This window comes from Magallana gigas, chromosome 4 (genome assembly GCF_963853765.1).
Source record: "Magallana gigas chromosome 4, xbMagGiga1.1, whole genome shotgun sequence".
In the NCBI taxonomy this organism is placed as follows: domain Eukaryota; kingdom Metazoa; phylum Mollusca; class Bivalvia; order Ostreida; family Ostreidae; genus Magallana; species Magallana gigas.
The window spans coordinates 17,099,343-17,126,842 of NC_088856.1; the positions used below are offsets into that span (position 1 = coordinate 17,099,343).

The 27,500-nt window shown below is 33.0% G+C and overlaps 4 protein-coding genes and 1 long non-coding RNA gene across 8 annotated transcripts; all 5 read left to right on the plus strand.

Moving 5' to 3' along the window:
• Nucleotides 1-1,304: 1,304 nt before the first annotated feature.
• On the plus strand, nt 1,305-3,874 carry LOC105323677 (metalloproteinase inhibitor 3-like). Of its 3 annotated transcripts, none has more exons than XM_011422747.4 (6): nt 1,305-1,446; nt 1,549-1,722; nt 2,119-2,234; nt 2,466-2,571; nt 3,140-3,261; nt 3,441-3,870. In XM_011422747.4, the coding sequence occupies exons 2-6, from the start codon at nt 1,605-1,607 to the stop codon at nt 3,648-3,650; spliced, it is 672 nt and encodes a 223-aa protein (XP_011421049.3). In that variant the 5' UTR covers nt 1,305-1,446; nt 1,549-1,604; the 3' UTR covers nt 3,651-3,870. The 3 variants fall into 3 exon arrangements, with proteins under 3 accessions (XP_011421049.3, XP_034304383.2, NP_001292268.1); XM_034448492.2 differs by having other exon boundaries at nt 1,349-1,446; nt 1,578-1,722; NM_001305339.1 differs by lacking the exon at nt 1,305-1,446 and having other exon boundaries at nt 1,457-1,722; nt 3,441-3,874.
• A 1,822-nt stretch (nt 3,875-5,696) lies between these two features.
• LOC105323690 (WD40 repeat-containing protein SMU1) lies at nt 5,697-11,259 on the plus strand. The gene is made up of 12 exons (XM_011422767.4): nt 5,697-5,856; nt 6,216-6,426; nt 6,553-6,705; nt 6,908-7,058; nt 7,271-7,359; nt 7,865-8,005; nt 8,794-8,889; nt 9,180-9,307; nt 9,429-9,530; nt 9,847-10,039; nt 10,331-10,483; nt 10,917-11,259. The coding sequence occupies exons 1-12, from the start codon at nt 5,831-5,833 to the stop codon at nt 11,013-11,015; spliced, it is 1,542 nt and encodes a 513-aa protein (XP_011421069.1). The 5' UTR covers nt 5,697-5,830; the 3' UTR covers nt 11,016-11,259.
• A 3,196-nt stretch (nt 11,260-14,455) lies between these two features.
• LOC117682024 (thialysine N-epsilon-acetyltransferase) lies at nt 14,456-16,812 on the plus strand. Of its 2 annotated transcripts, XM_034448726.2 has the most exons (5): nt 14,456-14,669; nt 15,327-15,378; nt 15,689-15,754; nt 16,101-16,243; nt 16,507-16,812. In XM_034448726.2, exons 1-5 carry the CDS (start codon nt 14,604-14,606, stop codon nt 16,669-16,671), a joined length of 492 nt encoding a protein of 163 aa, XP_034304617.2. In that variant the 5' UTR covers nt 14,456-14,603; the 3' UTR covers nt 16,672-16,812. The 2 variants fall into 2 exon arrangements, with proteins under 2 accessions (XP_034304617.2, XP_065937552.1); XM_066081480.1 differs by lacking the exon at nt 15,689-15,754 and having other exon boundaries at nt 14,467-14,669.
• Nucleotides 16,813-19,525: 2,713 nt separating this feature from the next.
• On the plus strand, nt 19,526-22,476 carry LOC105321927 (thialysine N-epsilon-acetyltransferase). The gene is made up of 5 exons (XM_066081479.1): nt 19,526-19,689; nt 20,135-20,186; nt 21,554-21,619; nt 21,848-21,990; nt 22,277-22,476. The coding sequence occupies exons 1-5, from the start codon at nt 19,624-19,626 to the stop codon at nt 22,439-22,441; spliced, it is 492 nt and encodes a 163-aa protein (XP_065937551.1). The 5' UTR covers nt 19,526-19,623; the 3' UTR covers nt 22,442-22,476.
• Nucleotides 22,477-23,939: 1,463 nt separating this feature from the next.
• Nucleotides 23,940-26,038, plus strand: LOC105336222 (uncharacterized). The gene is made up of 3 exons (XR_010712888.1): nt 23,940-24,081; nt 24,886-25,021; nt 25,381-26,038. It is a non-coding gene; the product is annotated as an uncharacterized lncRNA (long non-coding RNA).
• Nucleotides 26,039-27,500: the final 1,462 nt, after the last annotated feature.

Consider the following 27,500-nt stretch of genomic DNA (forward strand, 5'->3'; position numbering starts at 1 on the left):
ATGCCGTCTATACGATTCGAACACCCTCTCCATAGAGAAGGGTAGACTACGAGCCTCCGCCTATCACAGTGAGCTACATTGACACATAAGAGCACGGGTGAATAAATTTAACTCTTCGATAATAATTAATAAAGTAAAACGTTTTTGGTGAAAATCACAATTTTGACCCATTATGGGTCTAGATACCATTTTAATAAATCAATAATAAAATTCAAAATAAACTTATTCTTAAAATAGAAGTACTTAGAATGGAGTCAGGACCCATTCATACCTAATTTTGCAAATAAAAACAGTGAATGATCCAAGATTTCGGCAAAAAACGATGTGAAGCTTAATTTGGAAACCAATACCTGTCGTGTTTATAGAATGAAAGCACAATATTGATTTCCATCGTGAAATTTATAATGAAAACAATGCATACAAGTCAAAAATTAATATTCTAACTTGAATTGAAATTATTTCGTCTTCATTGCTCCGAGTGGGGGATTTGCAATGCCTTGTACGCCCCTGTTCTTTATTGCTATTTATCTTTTGAAAACAGTATTGGTCAGTTTTTGGCAGAAGCAAGCCAGTTCAAAGAATGTTAACATTTTGGCCCTTAAATGTCCAATATGGCCGGACATCCCCCTTATTAGATTTGGACCATGGTAGATAGGAAAACGGAAAACCTAGTGTACGCATGTCCGTGTTCGAACGCACATTGGTCGATGTCAGGTTAAAATAATGAGAAAGATACTCTATCAATTACTATACTGATAGTTTTATTGTACATTAAAAAGGAAGGACATTACCACATTTATGCATTGAATTCTCTGTGCGTGTTTGCTAAAATTTAAGAGAAAGCATATATTATGCTGATTAACAAAAGCTAAATGGAGGTTTCGCTTTCCTCCGCCATGCATCTTTAACTACCTTGACCAGAGTCTTTGCGCTGGTTGAACCGCGGTTTTATTTTAGTTAGACTAAGGTGAGTTCGATCTCAATTTAGCTTAAAATACAGATTACGGTCATGATTTCATTTAACAGACTTAATTGTTGAAGTGGAACAGTAGAACACAATGTGCACTGTATGCACCATATGCACTCTGTCATAACAAAAAAATGCAGTCAGTATGCAGAAAATGCGCACACTAACGTATAGTATTTTGTATCCTAATCATATACTACGCATGCAGATAAGTTACTCAGAGTATGCATTGGTAGTGTAACAATACATATTTGTAAAAACATTTATACTTCAGCGGGTGACGTTTGTGCTACTGACCCCCCCCCCCCCCCCAACCCCTTAAAAAACAACTAGAGAAGAAAATATCCGATGATGTGTTGTTCAAGTGGAGAAAACGGAAATCTTGAGTAGAGGGTCAATTTGTATAAAAGAAGTGTTGGCATCCGAATTCCTCAGCAGATGTTTTATTAACACGATAAGGCTCTGGTCCAACATTATAGGTAAGTTGTCGGTATTGATCAGCGCGTTCGTTTAATGCTATTTCGGTACATGAATCTTTGCATTTTTTCGAACACCCTTTTATGTATAGTGTGACTTTTCAGTGAACATCTCTAGAAACCACTTTATATAGACTGTCCTTACTCCTGTTCAAGAGAAGATGCAGCAATACAACTTCAATCTATTCGTGGTGTTGACCGTTCTCTGTGTGAGGTCCGCACACAGCTGTATGTGTGATATCACTCACCCCCAGAACAAATTCTGCTCAGCTGATTTCGGTGAGTACTATTTGAAAAGTTTTTTTTTCGTTTACATAAAACTTTTTAAAGGGGTGTTTTTTTAAAATACATCTAAAAAGAAAGTGTGATATTCAGGTACATTCTAAGATTTTTAGACAATTTCATCGGAGTATGATGGGTCCCTTTAAAGCTTCGTTAAGCGTCACATTTTGAGTAAACGTTGAAGGCTTATGAATCACACAGTTGGTGACACATTTATCTGTAATTCTCGGTGTAATAGCCAGTGTGTCAGTTAGTATTAATCTTTTACAGAAATCTATCATTTTGACCATATGGTATTATATCTAACATATGTTACAATGGAAAGGCCTATTTGTTGTTAAGTTTTAATATGTTCTCATGAATATAATTATAACCATTGATTGTGTTCTACAGTGATTAAAGCAACAATAGTGAGAGAAGACTTAGAATTTGCGAACAATGCGGACGATATTCCATTCCCGTTGATGAAGAATTATACCGTGCAATACAAAAACACAGATATCTATAAGGTAGAGCCATAGACGATTTTGTGATTGTCAATGATTTTTCTTTGAATTCTAATACATATGTAAATGTATGAAATTGACAGATAATTAGCTGACAATTAATCGAGACATTTAATCGTAAGCTGATTGTTTTTCTTTTTCCTTTCCCAAAGAACATAATAATTCGTTGTCTCCTTGTTTGAAACTGAGGATTTACTTGTCAATCATCTAATTCTTTGATTTCACTGTGTACAGGGGTCATCTCTGCTGGGTTCTAGCGACACTCTGGTCATCAAGACATCAGGTACTCCTTGGAACTGTGGGGAAACATTCACTCTCAACAAAGAATATGTCATTTCAGGTAAAACTTAATCTATAAAATAATCAATTAGGGCATAAGAGAGTTTACACCGCCAAAACTACTTAAACTTTAAAGAATTATTAGAAAGAATGCAGAATTAATTTTTTTCAGTTTAGCATATACATGTAAATTATATAATACATATTTTAGAATTTAGTTAAACTTGTCAAAAGTTGATAAAAATTATGTATGTATATCCAGGAGTCTTTTGCTTTTTTTAAAAGCCCCTATACAGTGATACACATGCGAATGATGTGGATTAATTTGTGTGGATTCTTCGGAGTCTATATATGCTAGTACATGTATCTCCCACTAACCATAAATGACATACTTTTAAATATAGTTTTGTATTAGAGGTAGTAATCCTTAAATTGAAAGTGTAATTATCTGACTATAGTTGAATCACATGCAACGCTCACAAAAAAAAAAAAATAAGAAAAAAAAAGAAAGCGCAAAAACTTTCCATTGAAAATTGATGAGTTTACAGAATTTACTCCATTTATGATATTGGTGGCATAAGAAAACATAGTGAAATCATAAAGACATTACAATTATATACTTTTTTCAGGGTTTGTCAGTGATGGCGAGTTCTTCACAAACCATTGCCAGTGGAACCCTGAGTACCTCAGTCTGAAGCCTCACCAAAGACGGGGACTCCGACACATGTATGGACAAGGCTGTGGTTGCACGGTAAGACACAGTTCTATTATACCCTGCTCGGGGGCTAATCATTTGGGGAACGATTTGTCTTGGATTGATTCATTGTGTGTTGTTTCACGTCTCCTTCGAGAATATTTCAAGCATGTCGTGATGTCATCATTATTTAACATATATCAATTAAAACATTGGGTTTGATTTTTGTTTTACAGGTGCATTATTGTCGCGGGGATGCGTGCGATGGTGACTTCCCCAAATCATTGAATCCGAACCAGGCCTGTATTTGGCCAGGGTCTTACAACACGAACGACTGCTACGCCAAATACGGGTTCTGTTTACCGGATGTTGTAGGAGTCTGCAACTGGAAACAAAACCGGATGTTGAGAGGATGTCTAAAGAAGGAAGGAGGGGTTCTACCGTGAACCAAACTACCAAAGACTGATCTAGCAGTGATATATATTGCATACTGACTTGCTTTTAAGAATTAAAAAAACAGTATTATTGATTTTCTTCACTGTATTATATAATGCAGTAGTAAAATGTCAGATCACATAATAGTACACACATGATTTCAATCAAAATATGTTTGTCCTTTTGCATTGCATTTTTATATTTCATTGAAAAATATATATACATATTTTACTTTTCTTTAGTCTTATTTATTTTTAGTATAAATATTTTGTCAATTTGATTATTTAATAAGGTAATGTTGTTGCAGCCTTTTTACGTGTATTTTTCTAGATGTTTTAGTGATTTGAAGTCGGATCAATATCAAATCACGAAAAATATATATTGACCAAATGATCAACTATGAATATTACAGAAACATATCTTACATCGCCTGTATAATTGTCCTGAATAAGAATCAAACGATATAATCGAGACATCGAACGAATTGCCAGGTACAATTCTCGTAAAATTAGTTTTTGCACTTTGAACATTGAGAGAGTGTGTGAACTTAATTGTGGAAGGGTACCAGACTATTCGAACACACTGCTGACCTTCGATAATGGTTAAACCAGGCCCTTCAATATGCATACTGGGTCTTCCTTTTTTTCCCTAGGATTACTGCACATGCATTTTTGGTGCAAGAATTAATGAAAGTAAAATTGTGATTACTGAGACTTCAATTTTGATTTATAAAAGACGGTAACACGCCCGCAGGTCGGTGACTTTGAATGTGAATTCACATTTGGTCGAACTTGTCAGACATGACCAGGTTTTGTAGGAAGTGTAAAGTCCTTCAAATCGACCCTTTGTGGTTTTTGGAATGTTTATCAGCTGTTTACCACAGGAAACAATACAAAACACTTGAAACCGAGAGTAACCTTGATATTGGGCTCGTACTATCCATGCACTTGCATGTGAACACTTATTGAAGCAATCGTAACTATTCGGCCACTTCCGCTGGCGAAAAATAAATTATTTCTCGCCAGCGGAAATGGCCGAGTAGTTACGATTTTTATAGGAGGTCGGATGATCGTGGCCATTTTAAGACTATTAGATGTAAATTTAATATCCTTTAGAAAAGGGGCTTAGGATAAAGGTATAAAAGGATAGTTGACAATAAAAGCTAAAATAAATAAATTTAATGCAATAAAACTATAGCTTATGGCATGAAAAATCATACCTAAAATTTTAAGAAATTTCTTACGGTTTATTTTTTGACCATCCAGCCTCCTTAGTTAAGGATAACCGTCGATAGAAAGAAGAACTGTCTGATGGGCGATAATATATAAGTTACAGTCTAACAATCAATGACCGCAGGGATGAAAAATATTCGAAACCACCGATCGGTATAAGATTCGTATAAATTGGTCGTTACAATTCGTGTTTGATTCGAATCCGCGGTAATTGTGTTAATTGATAGATATTTGGATAGGGCTGCGCTTAAGATCGTGGCTGCTACGTAGGGCTACGCAGAAGCTACGCTGTTGAACGGTAAGCTAACCTAGCCACAACTTATATACTCGTAGCCTAAAATTATATGCAAATAATCAAATGCAAGATGGCTACCATAGTTACCATGCACTTTGTAAGGAACATGAAATCTATTTTTTTTAGTGATATCTTGTTCATCCTATAAGTTTTAATGAATTTTAAAATTTTAACATTATAATTTCAGTCTTAAAATTAACAAGTTATGTCCGATGTTATTGGTCTTTATAGTTGAATATTTCCAACTTCAAATCAGAGACCTAGCGACCCGTTTAATAGAATAAGATATATATCTACGACCTAGCGGCTAAGCTACATGTAGCTACTAGCCTACGATCTTAAACGCAGCTCTATATTATCCATTAATAAAATGGCAATGGTTTCGGGTAATGCAGTAATGCAAGTTATTTTAACTTGTCATCTTAACTTAAAATGTTTACACAATTATTTGGCAGATTTTTTTAGAAAGATTTTTCGCCGAGTAACGTAACTCGAAAAAAAAAAACCCAGTTATATATTTCAAAGACATCGGATATTTTTTTAAAGGTAACAATGAACAATTAGATAGACTGAATCCCTTTTGTATCAGGCTTAATAAGTATGGGACCGAACTCCCTGGACACCGGTTTGTAAGAAAGCGTCTACACAACATTGATCGTTCAGCATGGCGGTGGAGATAGAGTCAGCAGAGTAAGTTGATATTTAAAGGTTGATTATGCACTATATTATTGCATCCTTATCTATGTTGATTGAGGATTATCCTGTCAATGTTAGCTATTGATGAAAAGCTACATTGCAACATGAGTTTTCGAGCAGTTTTGCATTTTCTTTATGCATAACGTTACGCATCATCTCTGCAGTTTCCTGTATTGTTTATTCATTTATCTATTGCTCCAAATAGAATGCAGTGGAATATACTAAAATATCTCAAAATGTGGTTATGACGTGTTAAACATGCTTTCATGATAAAAGGATAATCAGCATTATTGACAAAATAATGTGTTATTTTCGTGCTAGACCAAAATGTTGATTTTGTTGTTAAATTTCAGTGTTGTTCGACTTATTGAGCAATACCTGAAGGAGAATAACCTTCTCCGAACACTATCAATTCTACAAGAAGAGACGGGAATCTCATTGAATACCGTGGATTCTGTTGATGGCTTCATTGGTGATATCAACAGCGGACACTGGGACACAGTGCTACAAGCCATACAGACCCTAAAACTCCCAGACAATAAACTCATTGACTTGTATGAACAGGTAAAATATAGATTCTGGTTATTTGTTGGAATATTGATTTTTAATTTCAAGTCAGTAAATGTTTTTCTCGGTATGAAATGTTCCACTATGTACTGTCTCTATGATTTTGCCATTTGTGTTTTATAGATAGTGTTGGAGCTGATAGAATTACGAGAGCTGGGAGCAGCCAGGTCACTCCTCAGACAGACAGACCCCATGATTATGTTAAAACACAACCAAAATGACAGATTCTTACATTTAGAGAATATGTTAGCAAGGTCATATTTTGATCCACGAGAGGTAAATTTTTACTTTCATATTGCATGGAAACATAAAAAGAAACGTGTTTTTACGTTAGTTTGGAGATGAATGATTTTTTTCTGAAATTTCTGTTATGATGTACATGGAGAAATAAATACAAAATGTGACTGTTGGTGCTATTGCTTGTGTTTTAAATTTTGAAGTCTTTTTCATCACTTTGGATTTCTTGAATTTTTTATAGGCATATCCTGAGGGGCAGACAAAAGAGAAAAGAAGAAATGCCATAGCTCAAGCCTTGGCAGGGGAGGTAAATGTTGTCCCTCCCTCCCGTCTTCTGGCTTTGCTGGGACAGTCCCTGAAATGGCAGCAGCATCAAGGACTTCTTCCTCCAGGTCAGACTCAACCCTAACAAAATGCTGTAAAAAAGGATTCAGCATTAAATTTAGCAGATGAAAATAAGCTTTGATAAACATCAGTGTTAAAAGAATTTTCAACTCCATTAGCAATTTACCATCTATATTTGAAGGAAGGATAAATTTTACTCAAATAAATCAGATTCACTGTAGTTTAGTGTCAATATAGGAACACTATTGAATACTTGTAGGTACAACTATTGATGTGTTCAGAGGTAAAGCTGCAGTCAAAGAACAAGAGGAAGAGAAATACCCAACACAACTCAGTAAAACTATAAAGGTAAATGGCTGTGTATTGGAGAACTGTAACATTGTAAAAATGTAAAGGGGAATTCATTTTTAAAAGGACTGCAGGTTAATTAAACTGTAAAGGAAAACATTGAATGGTAAACACTGTAGAATGCATTGAATCATAACAATCGCAATAGTTTAATCAATGAAAAATTCTTTCATGAGGGAGAAATGCTAATGGAGTTTTGACAATAAAACAATTGATGTAGGATTGTATAAAGTAACATATGATATGTACTTGACAAAAAATATTTCAGCATTTCATTGAAGACATTATTTTCAATTTACTCAAGGAATAAACGTCGTGGAATTTGAAATCACAGTCGTTTTAACATTATAAAAATTAAAATAATCTTTGTATGATTTAATTTTAGGCCTACAAGCTTAGATGCATTAATTAAACAGTGCATATGCACTTCGTTGTAGGTCAATCCTTCAAAATGAATAAGTTTTAAAAGAATTATATAGAATGGAATTTTTGTTGTTTTTGTCAGTTTGGACAGAAGGCCCACATAGAGTGTGCCCGGTTCTCCCCAGATGGACAGTTCCTGGTGACTGGTTCAGTGGACGGGTTTGTTGAGGTCTGGAATTTCACCACCGGAAAAATCAGGAAAGATCTGCGATACCAAGCACAGGTATCTACTTGTTTAAACCCCTTTACAGTACGTGTACATATATATTTTACAAATATTGACTGGGGTGGAGGGCAACATTGATAATATTAGCCCCCGAGGGACCAAATATTGAAGCAGAGGGCAATATTTTCGTCCCGAGGGGGCTAATAGAATCAACGTTGCCCGAAAACACAGTCAACATTTATTTTGTTATATGAAGAAACAAACCAAAGTTTATGAAAGTAATTGAAATCGCCGTAATTTTCTCAGCTCAGCAAAGAATTCATGAATTCAATTATGTGCAAAGTTCATTTCCAAATATCCTCAGCATCAAACGGTCACTGGTGATATTCCGCCGCCCGTAAGAATTAACATACAGATGTTCTACCTAATTTTACTTCGCAGTAATTCGTAAATCCTTATATTTCTGTTATGATAGCAAACCATCGCATTGCGTGTCCTTTGTTTACATGCCTTGACTGGCTGTCTATTATGACGTCACCCTGTTTTGGAGTCGCAAAGAGTTATTTACGTCATCGTTTTCGAATCAACAAATCAGTAGCGATTAATTGAAAAAGAGGGAATACTCTCTAGATATTATTCCTAGCCGGTCAATATTAAAAAAATATTGACCGGTCAATATTTTTCAGACAAGCTAATATTACAATTATTGACTATTCTTCTATATAGAGTTATATAGTGAGAATATACTACTGTGTTATATGTTAATTATAAGAGTGAAATGTAGGATACAAGAATAAAATCTATGAACTTGTGATGATTTCAGTGTCTTGATTTTTTTTAACAAGGACAACTTCATGATGATGGATGATGCTGTGCTGTGTATGTGTTTTAGTAAAGATTCAGAAATGCTGGCCACTGGAGCACAGGATGGAAAAATCAAAGTAAAAAGACAATTCATAAAACTTTAATAATTAAAAGGAACAATATTTACAGGGTTTCCTCTAACTGCATTATATATTATGAATTTATTAATTCCTGATTTACAAGAAATGAAATTATTCTTTGCGAGTTAATGTCCAATTACTTTCAACAAAAGGTATAATTTGCATAAACTAGCAGTAATAAGTGAGACAGAGACTTAGTGTAAATTTGTATGTTATTGTCTGTGCTAGTTCAAAAAAAGGTTCACTTAATATAGTATTTGTTAATGAACTTCTCATTTGTCATGCAGGTCTGGAAAATCCTAACAGGACAATGTTTGAGGAAGTTTGATAAAGCACATAACAAGGGAATTACTTCAGTGAACTTCTCCAAAGATAACAGCCAGCTACTCAGCGCTTCTTTTGACCAAACCATCAGGTAGTCATTGCATTACATTCTGTAATGTGTCATAGCATGGTATTCTAGCCACAATCATTAGTTGGAAATCACATGCATTTAACCGTTGAGCAGTTTAAAGTTTTGACATTTTTTTTTGTAGAATCCATGGATTGAAATCAGGAAAAACTTTAAAAGAATTCAGAGGACACACTTCTTTTGTTAACGATGCTGTTTTCACCCAAGATGGGCATCATATATTAAGGTACATAGGCCTGTACTTCTTAACATTCTGAAAACATTCTTTACATCTTTTACTTTTCATCTTCAGTATTCAAAACCATAGTTTGTAACAATATATTTGATTCCTATTAAAGAGAATCGTGGAAAGTCTAATTATAATGCACAGTTTCGGACAGTACTAGATTCTTTTGATCTGGACCACTTTGTTTGGAGTTCCCCATTACAGCACCATTTTTGACATACATATAGATATCATACATCAGGAAAACTGTTAGAGAAAATGAAATACCTCAATACATTTATATTTTGTTGATTTGACATATCTGTTTACATTACAGTGCCAGTTCTGATGGAACAGTAAAGGTGTGGAACCTAAAAACCACGGAATGTCAGAACACGTTTAAGTCCCTGGGCGGTACCTCTGGTATGGACATCACGGTACACAGTGTACACCCCCTACCCCGACAGACGGAGCAGTTCATAGTGTGTAACAGGTCAAACACCATCGTCATCATGAACATGCAGGGACAGGTAACATAACCATTTTCATAAAATTTTTGCAGCAAAGTCCTTTCATATTTTATAAGAAAAATATTTTTTAAAAATGAAGATACACATTAATTAAATTATAAAAAACTAGGGTCATTCTTCAGATTTTAATTTTAAAAAAGACATATTAAATTAAAATTGGCATGTACAAATTGTTTCTCATGACACAATATTGTAGTAGACTGTCAATTATACAAGAGAAAGAAGTATCCTTCACTCTTTGTGTTTTAATATCATCATTTTTCCTTCACCTCTTATTATTGACTGCTGTAGATTGTGAGGAGTTTCTCCAGTGGTAAGAGAGAGGGTGGGGACTTTGTGTGTGCTGTCCTGTCCCCCCGGGGCGAGTGGATCTACTGCGTGGGGGAGGACCTGGTGCTCTACTGTTTCAGTGTCACCACTGGCAAACTAGAAAGAACCCTGACGGTAAGTCCTGAATGAATAGTGGCCAACAATGTAGAGTAAAATGACTCTTTGTTCATTGTTTTATATGAAATAATTCTTAGCAGTGCATTTGTTCTGTCATAAAGAGCAATGTTCTTTGTTATTACAAAAATGATTCTAAAATGAATATTCAAGAATTGAAGTTAAAGGAGGTTGAACAAATTTTCCCAGTTATTTGACAATTCCTCATCTTTCCATACACTTGAGTATAACATGATTAAGTGAATTACTGGAAGATATTTCAACATAGTCTGAGAGAACTAAATTTCAATTATTAGCTCTTCAAAATAAGATAGAAATTGCCCCATACCTTTGACATTTTATAGAAGATTTTGATTTGTTTTAGTATTAGTTATCCTTCTAACTAAAGGGTCAATGTATCATTAGCTAATTTTTTTTTTATGGAATTTTTTAGGTTCATGAGAAAGATGTGATAGGTATTAGCCATCATCCTCATCAGAACTTGATCGCCACTTACTCAGAGGACGGCCTACTGAGGATCTGGAAACCCTGAGGGGCACCTGCTAGATTATCAAATTACAGTGGTCACCCCATTACAGACTTCATTTATAGCATGCAATTATCTGCATGTGTTGTGTGTCATTGTATGGAGAGAAATTGCTATTCCTGAATAAAAGGGAAGACAATTTACAGTATAAGGTAGAGAAACATTGTGAATATTGTGATGATTTTTAAGTAATTATTAACATTATTATGTCATTGAATCGTGTTTTTAAAACATTAAACTCTTGAAGGTATGTTAAATCTTGTGCTTTATCGGTGTTTTGTTTAATTTGCTGAGGACTAGGAACTATATTTTTTGTGTATGTATAATATTTATTTTGTATAAACAAACTCTACAAACATTACGCAGATTTTACCTCAGAAAAAGAAAATTCATTTGCAGTTAAAATTCTATTTTTTTTTTTGACCCATAATTGAGAAATTGGTATGAACAGGTTTACATCTTTATAACCAATATTAGAAGAAATGAAATGAAAAAAAATATTAATGCTACTACTACATGTAGGTTTGGATTTTGAATTTGTTTGGTGGATATATTTTTAAGGTGTTTTTGTAGCAAATTAAGTAATTTGATCAAAAAGAAATTGTTGCTCTAAGCTTTTCTTTATATCATAACTTCATACATATAGAATGTTTTTGTCAGTGAATAACGAGGCGATCCTGAAAACGAAAGTTTTTTAAATGATAATGAATGAATGAAAAGGAGGCATTCACAGTCTTCTTCATTTATAAGCTGTAGGGAAGCTGTGAATCGATGTTAATTAAAAAAAATATTGTAATTCATGGGATTGTTTACCATTTACTCAAAACGGACTTTTTTAAGACTGCTGAGAAGTTATGTATTATTAAACATTAAAACGCGACAGGTTCCAGCGAATGCATTTGAACTATTAATAACGGACCAATGGGGCACACACAAAGTCCGGATTTTCCTTTAAAAATTTGTAAATTTGCCATTTTCGGAAAAAAAGTTTTCTTCGAATATAACAACCAGATATTATTAAAAGCATTTATATTCAAAAGATTCTTTGCAGATACAAAACATTTATATAAATTAATAACAACGCTGTTTTTTCCGTATCTTGCTTTCGGAGCCAATGAACAAATTATTATTTATATTAACCACATACGCCATTTCTTGCAATAGGTTATCCAAAATAAGGCATATTTATATCGTAGAAAAATAATAAAATACGCGTAATCTATTATGTGCATAAATAAATATGAATATATATAGGGTCCATTGATTCCATTGGTGTGTTCCCGTTTTGCACACATTTGATAATTGGGTATAGAACAATAGGTGTGAATTGTGTTGTGATAGCAATTATAGTCTGCTTTCAGTCAAAGATTTTACCTGGATTTTTACTTGTGTTTTATCATTCATTTATCAGCGCCATGAAACAAGAAGAATATAGATATTTTGTTGTGTTTTAGACTAATAACTATCACCATTTTTTTTCATTTGATAAAATAAAGATAAAATTAATATTTTTAGTCTTAAATTTCCGCTCACTGATAAGAAAAATAAGGATTAGATGATTTGACTTTTACATTTTTGCCCATTTACTTTAAATATAAAACTCGATGAACTGAGGAAAAATTGCTGGTCCCGGGCCAATTGGAAGCTGATTCAGTGGATAATTATATGATAAAGGGGAAAACTACACGGACAGTCATATGGGGTACTCTGTGTCTCTTTTTACAACTTACATTGTAGCTGCAAAATATGTAAATCGCATGTTTATAATTGGTTGTTTGGTATCAACAGAAAGATTATTATGAAAAGAAACAGACCTTTATCACAAAATATTTCAATCTTCGAAGTAGCAGCCTTGACAGTAGATCTTATGATCGACATCACCGCTTTAGTATATTGCGGGTCACTTTTCTGGATTTTCAAATCAGCAGCTCATTAAATTCCGACAAAAATAATAATTTAAATATTGATTTGATATACCTCAAACTGAAGAAGGTTGAAAATGTATGAATTAGGTCTACATTTGATAGGTTTTGTGAAAAAATATTTTCAGTTTTTGAAGCATATAAAATTGCCTATTTATCATCATATCGTCATGTATTAATTTGTCTAATAATATTCTCTTCGATTATTCAAGCCACAGCATAAATGAAAAATAATTAGCAGCGTTTTCACTAGACACATTTCCTCCATTTATGTGAGCAAAAGCAATAAATAAATACTAATATATGATATTTTCTCTTCAAACTTGTAGCGTGTAAATGTACTTCCTAAAGGCAGGAAGATAAACAAAAGCACTACATACACAACATTTTTGCAATAATCTTTTTTGTTTAAAGAAATTAATGAAATTGTTGATGACCAAATCGATGTTTAAAATTAAATTCCGGAACATGGATGTCAATTATTATGTAAATGTGCATCTATGCAAGTTATATTGTAACATAAAATACATGTAAATATCAATTGCGAGTAGATATGTTTTATTTATTTCATTGTCAATTGCCCTTACAGGAACTGTGATATAGACTATAGCAATTAAGCAATTATCTCACCTGGTCAAATTCCCGTTTCGCACACATTTTTTCGATACCTAATTTTCAAATGTGTGCAAAACGGGAACAAACCATTCCATTAGGTTAAGTCAAGAAGTCACACCTCCTTTGTAAAGATAACGAGACTTGATATACAATGACACTGATAGTGGTTCATTCATCTTTACCTGTTGAGATAGCACTTGGGCATGTTGTTGAACATAGATATTAAAACCTTTGTACAATCATGTATACTACAATACACACTTGTACATATATTTGGAATCGTCTATTATTTCATTAAAATATCCTTTAAATTTTTTTGGAAGATAATAAGTCCTGAATATATTGATATTTTAAGAGCACAATCAACTGCTCACTCATTGCAATTATGACAGCTAAAGGTAAAGGTAGCGATTTATAGTCTTGCTCTCAAAGTAAATTGCCTCGCACGACTTCTACCTATTACATCCGGCGACACCTGTACAATCAATGGCATCCTCAGCTCCTTGTTGAGAAAATTGTGTATATTTATAACAAAGATATACGAGGTAGTCTGTCCTCCATGAGTTTCAATTTGTATAACTTTTCCTAACTCTCTAACCCTTATATTTATATATGTTTACCTCTGACCAATTTATAATTTATATGTATATTTTAATGTTATTTTTTGTCCTCATGTACCATATGTTTGAAATGGTTTTTCAAGAGCGAATAAATGAACTGAACTGAACTGAACTGGAAGCATACAAGCAGAGCTGCCATATTACGGCGCTAATGCCTTTTCATTCACATAAAGTTTAATCATCGTGTGGACAGAGAACATTTGGGGTTGTTATAAGTACTAGATTAAATTTTGTAGTGTACCGTTCCAGTGTTACTGCGATAAGGGACATGGCGTGTTTAATTGTGTAACGTCAAAATTTAATGAACGTCACTTGAGCTACAAATGAAAGTGTAAAATCGTCGGGTAAATCGGCTTAGATTAATTAGGTAATTATTACCTCACTTCCCTGTCTAGCAACAAAACACGAGAGAAAACCGGGATTAGGAACGTGGAACAATGGACGACATAAACATCAGAAAAGCAACAGTAGATGATTCCGACATAGTATATAGACTGCTGAAGGTAATGTCTGAAACGACGATCAGGACTGTTATAGCACGGACTATCTAAAGTTATTGCATGCACATCACGTAAAAGTCTTAATTTTTATTAATGTCTGTGAAAGTTTTAATATATGCACACACATGTTGTTTCTTATTAGTTGTTTCTTTGCACGCCTTTACCATGTTTACAGTTATGCACCATGCATACTTGATAGACTGCTAAAGATGCTTATCGCCTGCTTATATCTTTATAGGACGATCAATGCTCCTTTAACACGGACTTAGCTGTTGAATACATGTTACGGTTACGTCAGAGTCTTAATATGATTAATTTTTATAATTATTTGAGAAAGTTTTAACAATGTGCATATTTGCTTTGCATGCCTATATGTATGCAACATGCATATACATACTTCAGTTTGTATTACTTAGTATGCACATTCGCAATTCTATTTGACTCGAAGAAGCAAAGATTTGGTAGGACGGGCAGTTTAGGCCATAAATCAAACCTTTATGTAAAACCTTGATGGACTTGTTTGATCACGTGCTCATATATTGTGAAGTTCATGATCTAAATATGTACCAACCAAGGTTATTTAAAATTTTTTAGGTTAGTTATTATATTTTTAAAAATGTTTAAATCAATAAATTTCTTTTTTCTCATTATCGTGTAAAGGATATGCGAGAAGGTGAAGGTCGTCTGGATGCCTTTGTAATTACCCCCGAAGGTAAGATTTTCCTTCGGTGGATCATTGGGTATAAGGGTTGCAGGTTTGCAGAACATAGTCAAGTTATTATTTATTTCTTCTACATTAATTGCAAACCATATACATGTTTTCAAAAACACACCAGGCCGTGCAGACGAATTATTATATCACGCCAACGCGCGGTATTCTAAATAAAGCGAGACCAATTGGACGTCTGCATTTATGTATCGCTAATAAATATATAGACACTGTAATTAATTTAAAGGTCACGTAATTCATTTACTCCCCTTCATATCAAGTTTTATGCCAATATTATGTTTTGTGTATCCAGAGTTTAAGCGTGACGGATTTGGGGAAAACAAGTGCTTTGAAGCTATGATAGTGGAGAACAAAAACAGTTAAGTGTGTACATACTTTACGTAGGCTTGCAGTTAGAACACTCACTCACTCAGACTGTCTCATCACTGACTGTCTCAATCACTCACACATTCACTTTAATACTGACTCACTCAATCACACTTATTCATTCATTCATCCATTCACTCATTCACACACTCACAAACTCACCACTCAAACACTTACTCTTTCACTCACTCATTCAGTCTCTCAAACACTAATTCATTCTCTCACTCACTTTAACACTCACTCAATGACTCTAACACTCACTCACTCATTTGGAAATTTATTTATTGTTGAAAAAAAAAATGCTGAAGATAAATATACACGTAATTCCGCATTTTCAGAAAAAGAAGCAATTGGATTTGCAACCTACTTTTTTGGATACAATGGCGACTGTGGGAGAATGTTATACTTGGAAGATATCTACATAGAACCCGTATATAGGTCAAAAGGTTACGGGACAGCAGTTTTCAAATATATGGCAAAGGTGGGTTTTAATCTAATCATGTTTTTTTTTTATAAAATATTGAAATATCTACATAGTATTTATTCTACATTAATCCAAGCGATAAACTAGCAGATTTGAAAAGAGATGACAAATTCTTCGAAATGAAATTAATAACTAGTCTTTTTCTTTGGATATTTTTTCAATTGAATTTTTCTCTCAATTTGTTTTTCAAGTTTAATAACTTACTTGTATTGATGATATTTACATGTAAATTTTATTCCACTTATTGCGTATTTTTGCAGATAACGATCGATGAAAACGCGCGGCGTATGGAATGGTGCGTTATGGACGACCCGTCGTGGAACGCCAAGACGATTGAATTTTACAAGAAATTTAACAGCATTGACGACAATCTAAAACAGTTGTATCTTCATGGCGAAGTCCTGAAGAAGTGTGCTGAGTTTTGATTAAGTGTGAGCAGAGTATAGCATTTCTGATGATGAATTATGACATTTTACTTTAAAGAATTATCAATTGATCAAATAATTCAAGCCTTGATAAAGTTGCTTGAAATTTAATGCCCACAGAAATAAACCAATATCATTATTTATTTAGTTTCAATTTGATCTTCCAGTCTTTTTCATTTTTATTAGAAAGTTTAATACATGTATAGCTTAATTTTAAAACACATTTAAAACTTTTTTCTCAAATCAGAACTTCTTGTTCAATATATTTAAAGAATGATGTAATTTTTGTACAAATGTATATCCCATTAAAAGATAGGTCTAATATTCGTTTATAAGAAACTCCCTTATTAACTTCACAATGCACTCTACTCTGCTTAATAACATGCATGTGATTCTCTGAAAGTAGAGATACATTCTTGATGCTTTATATTTAGTGATTTGATGGAAAGTATGCAAGACTACGATAAAAGATAATTTCACTAAAGTGTAAATTGTATCAAGTTCTTAATACTAGCGACTTACTCGAAGGACGGTTCACTGAGGATCATTTTAATTTAAATGTCTGTTAACATGATTTTGTCGTTGAGCCATGTACTTAAAGGGACTTGGACACGATTTGAGCTCAAAATTCATTTTTTTTTTCAATTTTAATGTTTAAAATAGTTAATATGCGTACTTTTAATGCGTTGTCAAAATATTGAGTTATAGGCAAGATACAGAGTTTGAAAATCTTTGTTTTGTAAACAAAACTCGAGCTTTGTTATGGTTCACATATGTGTTTCATTGGTATAAGTCTCAATCAAATGTTGTTTTTTTTTGTTTAACATATTATCTATGAACACATTGGATCAGTTTACCTTGTTTGTCATGAGTCATTTGGTCGAAGAAATGGCGATTCCATACTTTACAGTATTTATAAACAAATATAAGTCTCGAGTCTTGTTCATAACAATGATTTCTTACCTCTGTATCTCTCTTATAACCTGACTTTCAACTTTCAAATTTTAGTCAATCATTTAAAATGAGCAAGTTAACCATTTTATAAATGAAAAAAGAAAATTTTGATCTAAAATCGTGTCCAAAGTCCTTTTAAAACATTGAATTCTTCAAAAGTATGTATATGCTCAATTGATATCTTGGTGGAGAAGATATCATATTTCTTATATATGTGTAAACTTATTTTGGATAAAGTTCGTAACTAGAAACGTTGCGCCGAATTTACCACAGAGTACTCGGAAGCAAGAAAAGCGTTTACGACTCTTTTTCTTTTTTCACGGTTACCTATTTAACTGACAAACTTGGACGTGAGCTAGTTTAGATCTACATTCGTCAGCTTCTGAGAAAAATATTGCAAATATTAATGCTCTTGGGTTTGGATTAAAAAAATTTTGGTGAAATTCTCTGACCGAAACCGGTATTTCCGAGACAAATGTAAATAGATTCGCATGATTTTGCGCTACTTTAAGGGATTCGGAAAGAAATTGTTTTTTTAGTCGTTCTTTAATTATAATTCATGTATATATCTCACAGCTGTATCAGAATATCTTTGTCCGTTGATAGCAAGGCGATCATGCAAACACAAATATATCAAAACCTGCCAAAAAAGAATGCATTCAATTTGCAATCAAATCCTTTCTGTTAATAATATGTAGGAAAGATGTTAATCGATATTAAAGTGCAAAATATCGTACTGCGCGAGCTTGTACCATTATATCTCAACAATAATACATTTGTACATGTTCCAAAGAATTTTCTCGAAGGTATCAAAAACTTAATTTTTACATGTCCATTGAGAAGTTATTCTTTAAATGTTAAAAATCCAACAGATCTCAGTGTCTGATTTTTTAGCTAGAAATTATGGGCAAGTATGTAGACCGGATTTTCCAATAAAATGATTTTTCTTCGAATATTCTATATTGTTGAACAACCAAATACAATGACAATATTAATAATCCAAAAGTTCTCTGCATATACGAAACTTTTTTGCACTAGAACATATTTTAATAAGCTCTTTAATTTGGTTTTTACACCAATCGAACACGCAATTTCGTGCACCAGAACATATAGAAAAACTTTTTCCTTCATAGAAAATTTTAAAATACGCCTAATGTCATCATTATAAGAAGTCATAAAAAGTAAGAAGTAATTAAAAAATGCATAGCTATTCGTATCTGTTGAAATCATTGTTATATATGTCATTGAAAAAGAAAAACAGTCATAATTTTCCCTTTCTAAAGACAAAGCTACATTATAAGATGATGCAGATATTGGATCATTCATCTGTAGATCAATAACAAACACACACAAAAAAGAGAAAATGATAGTTGGAAATGACAATAGGATATGATTGATATGAAATTTTAAAATATACGTACATGTATATTTAAAAGAACCTTAGCTGGAATCGCCTATTATTCATGATACATTCATGCGCGGATCCAGAAATTTTTTTCCGGGGGGGGGGGGGTTCCGACAGTCATTTGAATTTTCCAGGGATGTCCGAGGCATGTTTTTGGTAATTTTATAATGTACATTTAAAGAAATTTGAATTTCCAGGGGGGGAGGGGGTCCGGACCCCCTTAGATCCGCGCATGTATCTTTAATACTTTTTGAAAAACCTCTCTTGATATTTGAGGAACACAATTAACTGCCCATGCATTGCAATGATAAGGGTTTTATACATAATGTGAGCAAATAACGAGCGAGGTTGCTTCAAGTAGGAGTAATTTTTATAATAAAACCGTCCCCGTTATACTACGATATGACACAAATTATAATGTTTTGACTAGACATGTGCTAGCTACAAATAAATGCATAAAATCTGTGGGTAAATTCATTTGACATCGTTACGTAATTTCAAGGACAAAATGTAGGCAACTCCAAAACACTATATAAACCTGTGACACAGAGCGTCTGTCAGTTGTTGTTGTTGTTGTTGTTATTGTTTATAGGATGGACGACTTAAACATCAGAAAAGCAACAGTAGACGATTCCGACATAGTATATGGAATGCTAAAGGTAATGTCTTTATAAAACAATTAATATAATGCTGTTATACATGTAACACGGGCTTAATTAAGCTGTTAAACAACCGCTACGGCAACGCGAAAGTCATGTAAGTACATATTTCATATATGTTCGTGAAAGTTTTGATAATGTTCATATTTTCTTTGCATTCCTTTTACTGTATGCAACATGCATATACATGGTACGCACTCTTTCGTCAATAAAACTTGTCGATTGATGTAAGGTGGGCAGCTTTGGCTAAAAATTCATTCAGCGTTAAAAAAAATTGATTAACTTTCTCGATCAAATACTGTGAAGCCCGAGTAACTCAATCATAATATAATTATAACATGTGACCTACAGCAAGGTCATAATAAGTTCTAAACATGAATGATATATCATTTATTAAAAAAGTTTACAAGTATACACACTTAGTTTTTCTTTCTTTCGTGTAAAGGATATGCGAGAAGGTGAACGTCGTCTGGATGCCTTTATAATTACTCCCGAAGGTAAGATTTAAATCTGGACAATTGATGTTTTTGTTGGTTCATAAGGGGATGAGGGTTGCAGGCATTGCAAATCCAAGGTTTAAATTATTGATATTTGTACTTACACAATATACTCATGTATTTTTGAGGAAAGGTTGAGACTTCATATTTTGTGCATACTAGTATTTGTGTAAGATAAAGTATTTGCGGCAAACCGTCTCCAAACAATATTATACGTGAAACCTACGACTTGCACGTCAAGCGTCTGTTTATCTTACTTTGCACTCAGAATCACTTCAACACTATTTTTAACGCTACGATCAGCCACGGGAGCCGTGATATGTATTTTTTCTGCAATGTTAGCTATCTTAAAGGGACTTGGACACGGCTTTAGATCAAAGTTTTATTTTCTGTTTTTTATTTATAAAATGGTTTACTTGCGCATTTTGAATGACTGGCCAAAATTTTAATGTTAGAAGTCAAGTTATAAAAGAGATACATAGGCAATAATTCATTGTTACATGTATGTATTCAAAGCTCGAATCTTATATTTCTTCACAAAAACTGCAAAGTATGGAAGTACCATTTCCTTGACGAAATGACTCGTGACAAACAAGGTTAACTGATTCAGTGGGTTTATAAATAAGGAATAAGGAATCATTCTTTGAGTATTATGAGGTGATAATTTTGGTCGGGGTGTGATCAAATCCAATAAAGCCCGAAGGGCTTTATGATAGATTTGATCACGCCCCGACCGAAATTATCACCTCATAATATTCAAAGAATGATTCCTTATTACTTATATTTATACAATTTTAAACCATCTTATGATTAAATATTTCAATATAAATAAGCAAACCCCGCTGGCGCCTCTTTATGAGTTATATAGTACAAAATCGATACGTAGTGTTATCACAGGCAAAGACACAGGAATATGTAAATATATAAAATTATCAACAAAAGAGAGCAACATTTGATTGAATAAAACACACAATATCATGTAGACAATAACAAGGCTCGAGCTTTGTTTACAAAACAAAGGACTTAAAACTCTGTACAACTAGCTTATAACTCAAAATTTGACTTTAAAATTTTGACAAAAATTAAGAATACCCATATTAATCATTCGAAACATTGAAAATAGAATACTAAATTTAAAACTTTTTTTGAGCTCGAATCGTAGCTGAGTCCCTTTAATACCCGCATTAAGAACAAAAGAAAACGTTTTATTGTTTAAGTAATTAATTCATAGATATTGTGACAGAGTATGATCTTTCATACCTTAAAGGTGATATGATTATTTTTACACGTGTTTAACTTTACTCGATGCATATACAATCAAGGTTAATGCCATTGATTTTTGTTGTTGTTGTTGTTGGTATATTCAGAGTTCAAGCGTGACGGATTTGGGGAGAACAAGTACTTTGAAGCAGTGATAGCGGAGGACAAAAACAGTTAAGTGTGAACACACCTCACGCGTAGTCAGCATGAACATCCTCATTATTTTGCTTTTACAACTTCGTTCTTAATTTTTTTTTATTAATTCATTCATTCATTCGTTTATTCGGTCGTTCATGTTTTAATTTATTTACTTATTTTCTTATTCCTTTAATATTTATTTTTGAACAGATTGGATAAATTAAGTCAAATATAATTAGCATGTTGTACACGGTTCATTTCAGAAAACGAAGCGATTGGGTTTGCTACCTACTATTTTGGATACAGTGGTTACTGCGGGAGAATTCTATATCTAGATGATATCTATATAAAACCCGCATATAGGTTAAAACGTTACGGGACAGCGGTTTTCAAATATATGGCAAAGGTTGGTTTGAACTAATCATGCTCTTTTTTTTATGAATTCTGCAAACATCTGCAAAATCGTTATTGCATGGTTGCCATACGAAAGACCAGTTGAGATCTGAAAAGAAATGAGAAAGTTTTCGAAATGAAATTGGAGACTTCTTTTCTTTTAGGAATATGTTTTCGAAATGAAATTGACAACTTCTTCTCTTTTTTTGGAAAAAGTTTTCTCTCTCGTTTTTTACCAGCCTAGTTACATTTATATAATAATGATATTTACATATTAATCCAGTTTGCCTTTTTTGCAGGTAACGATCGATGAAAACGCGCGGCGTATGGAATGTAGCGTTATAGACGACCCGTCGTTGAACACCAAGACTATTGAATTTTACAAGAAGTTTAACAGCATTGACGGCCATGGAAAACATTTGTATCTTCATGGCGAAGTCCTGAAGAAGTGTGCAGAGTTTTAGTTAAAGTACAAAAATAAAACAATACAAAAACCTTGTACCGTTTTTTGCGCTTTTTGTGATTTATTTTAATAATGAATGATGATATCTTACCAATGGTTGTACAAATATTTTAAACACGCATAATTGAATTCGTTCGCAAAATAAAATATACTAGTAATCATAAATAATTTTCATCTTGATCCTTCAATTTTAATTAATATTTTTTTTTACAGTTTAATACATTTATTCTGTTGTTATATATCTTTTACTTGTTTTTCAAGACCTCTTCAAACAGATATTGGATTGGTAGGACTAGATAAACAGAAATAAATGAGGACACATTTTTATTAAATTTTTTTTTAGAATTTTAGTAAAATCACCACGGACTTACACCAAACACCCCGAAAAGTTGACAACATGTCCAATATAAACTCTTTATTTGAAAACTTTAAAAACGTTGAAGGCATGCAAAAATTTGTTATTTGAAAACTTTCAAATCTCATTTTAGATTAATTCACTAACCTAACACCACAAAGTAACAATCTCTTCGAAAATTAGTGTAGGTCTAAAAAAAAAATCGCCTAGCAGCTTAATACAATCGATTTTATTTCTCATATCGGTAGAACCCAGCCAGGATTTTCAAGATTGCATTTTTTAAACAATTATTTATAAACAAGTAAAAAAACAGGTCAAATATAACTATGAGAAACTCCTTTATAACTTAATGCGCAATGCTGTAGTTAATAAACAATGCAGAAATATAAATTGTTCATAGTTAACACACCATTTAAGTTATACCTTGTAAATGTAAAGTGAGTTACCAACGTTGTCAATGTTCACTAGAATTTCGATAAATTTGATCTCTTAGATAATATGTGAGAATGTGATGAAGAAAATTTCACATTGCAATAAGTGCAAAAATTAATCATTAAGTATTCTTTTAATTAAAAGAGATAAAAATAAATTATTTCTAAAGCAATAATATAAAGTATTTTTTTTTTAAATGCAAGAGATATATGAAAAAAAAATGAACAATTTCTATAACGAAATTTTAATACGTTTTATGCAACAGAACTAATTTGTATGAATTTTATTTCAAAACTGCTCCAATTTATTTATCGTAAGAAAGATCACCTGTTCAGACCTACTATAAGTATCTGGTATCAGATGGTGTGCTTGCTGAAGCGCATCGTAAAACAACATCTGCTTATTATAAGAATGTGTCACGATCATGAATAGTGTCTATTGATACATGTATACGACCAATCGCTTCCATCTTTACATCGTCACTCGATGTCTTAACGACCCCATTTGTGTACATGTACACGTATTATGACATGGGACATGCAAATTTTACAAACGCTCTTCTAGATTTCGCTATTGTTCAGACCCATGTTTAGGAGTCACATGAAACAAAAGTTGAATTCTAAAAATGTTGAACTTTATATTGTGCAAATCTAGGTCAACGATAGAAACTGTAATATAATGTATCCGCACCCCGATTTCCCTACGCGCCGACCCATTAAATAACAAAAGAATTCCACGGTCGATGATCATTTCGAGCGAAACGCGATATTTGGACCATAAACATGATACAGGAGAAATGATTTTGTAGCAAACTGTTTTCTTAGGGCGGTTCCCCGAGGTTGGCACGGGACAGGGTAAGTTTTGAAAAAATCAATTTCATTCTTCATATGTAAACCTTTCGGTCAAGCCAAGGATAAGAATATGCTAAAGTATGATAGAACTTATTTTCTCTTATTTCATTGTCATTAAGTAAGCCTGTGTTTTGTCTGCAAATTACGATCATTGTACATGTGCTCGTTGTCATATTTGTACATGTAACATCTGCAGCATATGACATTAACATTACATTGCTGACGTACTCAAAACCCAGCCGAGTTTTAAAATACAAACGATTGTTGTTTCTTATAGTATATAATAACAAAGTATATAACAACGTAATTGAACATCCTTTCCTAATTTGCATATTTTTAAAATTTGCTGTCGTGTCAAAGTCAACATTGTTCTACAGATTTTAATCCACATCACAAACACAATTTCACGCTCTACTGGTTTGAGAAAATATAGCATGTGTGTAGTTGACGTTTTTGCCTGAAAGCAATCCCGGTGCATCTTTTCCACTAGATACATCAATTGCAATCTTTATTGGTATAATTGAATCTTCGTGTCTACGCATATTATAGCGTAAAGGTGCAAAATTGTCTCACATCATTGCACTTTCAAAAGTAGTTTCACAAGATATAACTTGTTTGTGTCAGGGCAATATAAAGTATGATATCAATAATTATAACTTTTCTATAACGAGTTCCAATGAAAGTTCGAAGCCTCTTTTTGTTTCTTTTGGTTAAGTGTTTGTTCTCAATGCATTAGATTGTCACTGAAGAGTGCCTATCTTTACTGTTGAATGCAATATGTACTCTGTGATGTTTTTTTGGTCATAGATGACGTACTCCTCCGATTTATGGCCCATGATTGTGGCCGCGATATGCGCCCTGCTTTGGATATTGTTGGGGGTCATCATTATGATTGCACTGAAATCAGAAAAGAACAGGAAAATAAAACATATGAAAAGAGCAGGTATACTATGTTGATATGTTTATAGCAAACTTTACAATAACTATCGACAGTCATTTCGAGCTATTTTGGCGCCATTACGGTATAATGCAAATAAAAAATACACATTAATTTGATCTTTTTTCATCTTACATGTTTCTTGATGGCCTTATGTTCTAAACTACATGTTTATAATCATTGATCATTAAAAATTATTCGATCAATTTTGATTGATTGCTATTGTTTGATTGTTATGTGTCTTCATATACCCTAGAACTAAAAAATCGGTTATACATGACGGAAAAAAACCGAAACTTCTTAACTACCGAAATCAATATATCTATTGATTTATTGATGCATTGATCATATTTTAATAATTGTAGCCAAAAGGAGAAAGAAGTTAATGGAAAAAAGAGCTAAAACTGCTGTTCCCTTTGGTCCAGGTCCAGTAATGTATCCGCCGGGAATGAAACCCCACGAGGTGATAGTGATGAATTCCCTGCCCAGGAATCGGCCGCGTGACACCCCGAAGGTGGTGCCCCTGGAAGATGACATTATATATGACAACAAGCGCTCAAGCAGCGAGATCCGCCGAGATGACGGCGAGAGTAGACGGGAAACGTAATAGCTGCGTCACGAATACCTCGAACTGACGTAAAATGACGTCATATAATCGTATGTCTAGTCTCTAGAGAGCATGACGTGTCTCACGTAGAGCACGTGAGGCTTGTATTGCGTGCCCCCGAGAGAGATTCGCCTTAACACAGAAGAGCGTATGCGATTTGATAATGACTTTGTATCAGAAAAGTGATTAAATTATAGATAAAGGCATTAACAATGTATCATTTTCAGTATAAATGTTTGTCGGCAAAGCTTCATCTATTCGTATATAATGCTTTATGCGTTTATATGTATGTTTGGAATATCTAGAGTATTGTTTATAGATATGTATGTACGTACAGATCTTGGTTTTGAAGTCATTGTATAGTATATATCATTAAAAATCGGCGGATATCAAAATATTAAATTTGATACATTTTACCCATTTGTGTGCGTATACCCTGTTGTACATGTATACTTTTGTCTGGTATTCCGAAAATGAGGTTTAGTAGAAAATTAACTGCAATATCTTTAGTATAATAATCACTTCCATTCATGACGTGAATGTCTACAATTAGCAAAAAAAAAAAAAATGATTAATCTATCGATAGAGTGATGAAAAAGTTAAGTTTTTCAAATTAAAAACAGGCAAAATATTCATATTCATTTGAAAATAAAGTGGATTTTTCAAAATCTTAACAAAAAGAAAATTCGCCAAATGAATGCATATTCATAAAAACCTGCACCGCCTTTAATAGTACGTTACTTTGCAGATTTGAAAATCTTCGGAAGAAGAACATGAATATATAATGTAGTTTGTGAATTGTCATGAAAGAAAACTGACATCATGACGTTTCTAGTTTGTTTGTCTGTATCTCCCAAAGAAATAATTTTGGGAGCGCACAAAGCAACATTTACCAGTTGATCAAGAAGTATAGATAGGTATATCAGTTAACGAAAGGTTATAATTCATTTTTTTTTGTAAACATGCAATTTTTGTACAATACCGTAAGACCTACATCCCATGACTAGCATTGTATTCTAGAGTGAAGTGAAAAATCATACTAGTATATCTGGAATACATTTATTGATATTTTTCTGCACATGTAAGACCAAATTGTGCAAATATATTTGGATCTGATGACAAAATACGATGTAAAACATTGAAAACAAATATAACGAACTTATGCCAACATAAAGTGCTGTTGTGTTTCGAAAATCCATGAGACTCTCAGTTCTCTTTGATTTGTTTCCACTTCCTAGCATGCTTTTAATACCTGTCTTGTACATGTACCTCTATATGTAACGTTCTTCATTGTGTTCCTTTCGTCTGAGAAACATTTAACTGATCATTAAATTCAAATTGATTTTTTAAACAAAATACTGCCTGATTCACATACGACGAAAAAGAAAAAGATCAAATAATAATGTTATTCTGTTCGTAAAATATTTACTACGTCTGAATCAAAGTAAACAAATCACTGTTCAATTATTTTCAAAATCATTTTTTTGAAATATCATTTAAAAGAAAACAATTAATGTACTGCCAAAACTTAGGTTGTCGATATTTATTTCTCTGGTTTCAGTAAATCCGTATTAATGAAAGAATAATTATGGCATAATGAACAGAGTTTGTAAACTGAAACCTGAAACCAGGAGGGTAGATCTTTAGCAATGTATGAAATTCTTGCACGTATTACAACATTGGCATCGACAGCATATATAAATAGAATTTAACCAATTTTTCCATGCCGATATTGCCTTGTAGTATTGAATGTACCTGTATATCTGGGTAAGAAGAGAGAATGTCTCACATCCTTATCAAACTTGGATATAAGCGTGATAAGCAGTACACCCCTGCGAATGTGTTCGGAATTTTTTCTTTATCGTTGCTAAGTATGTA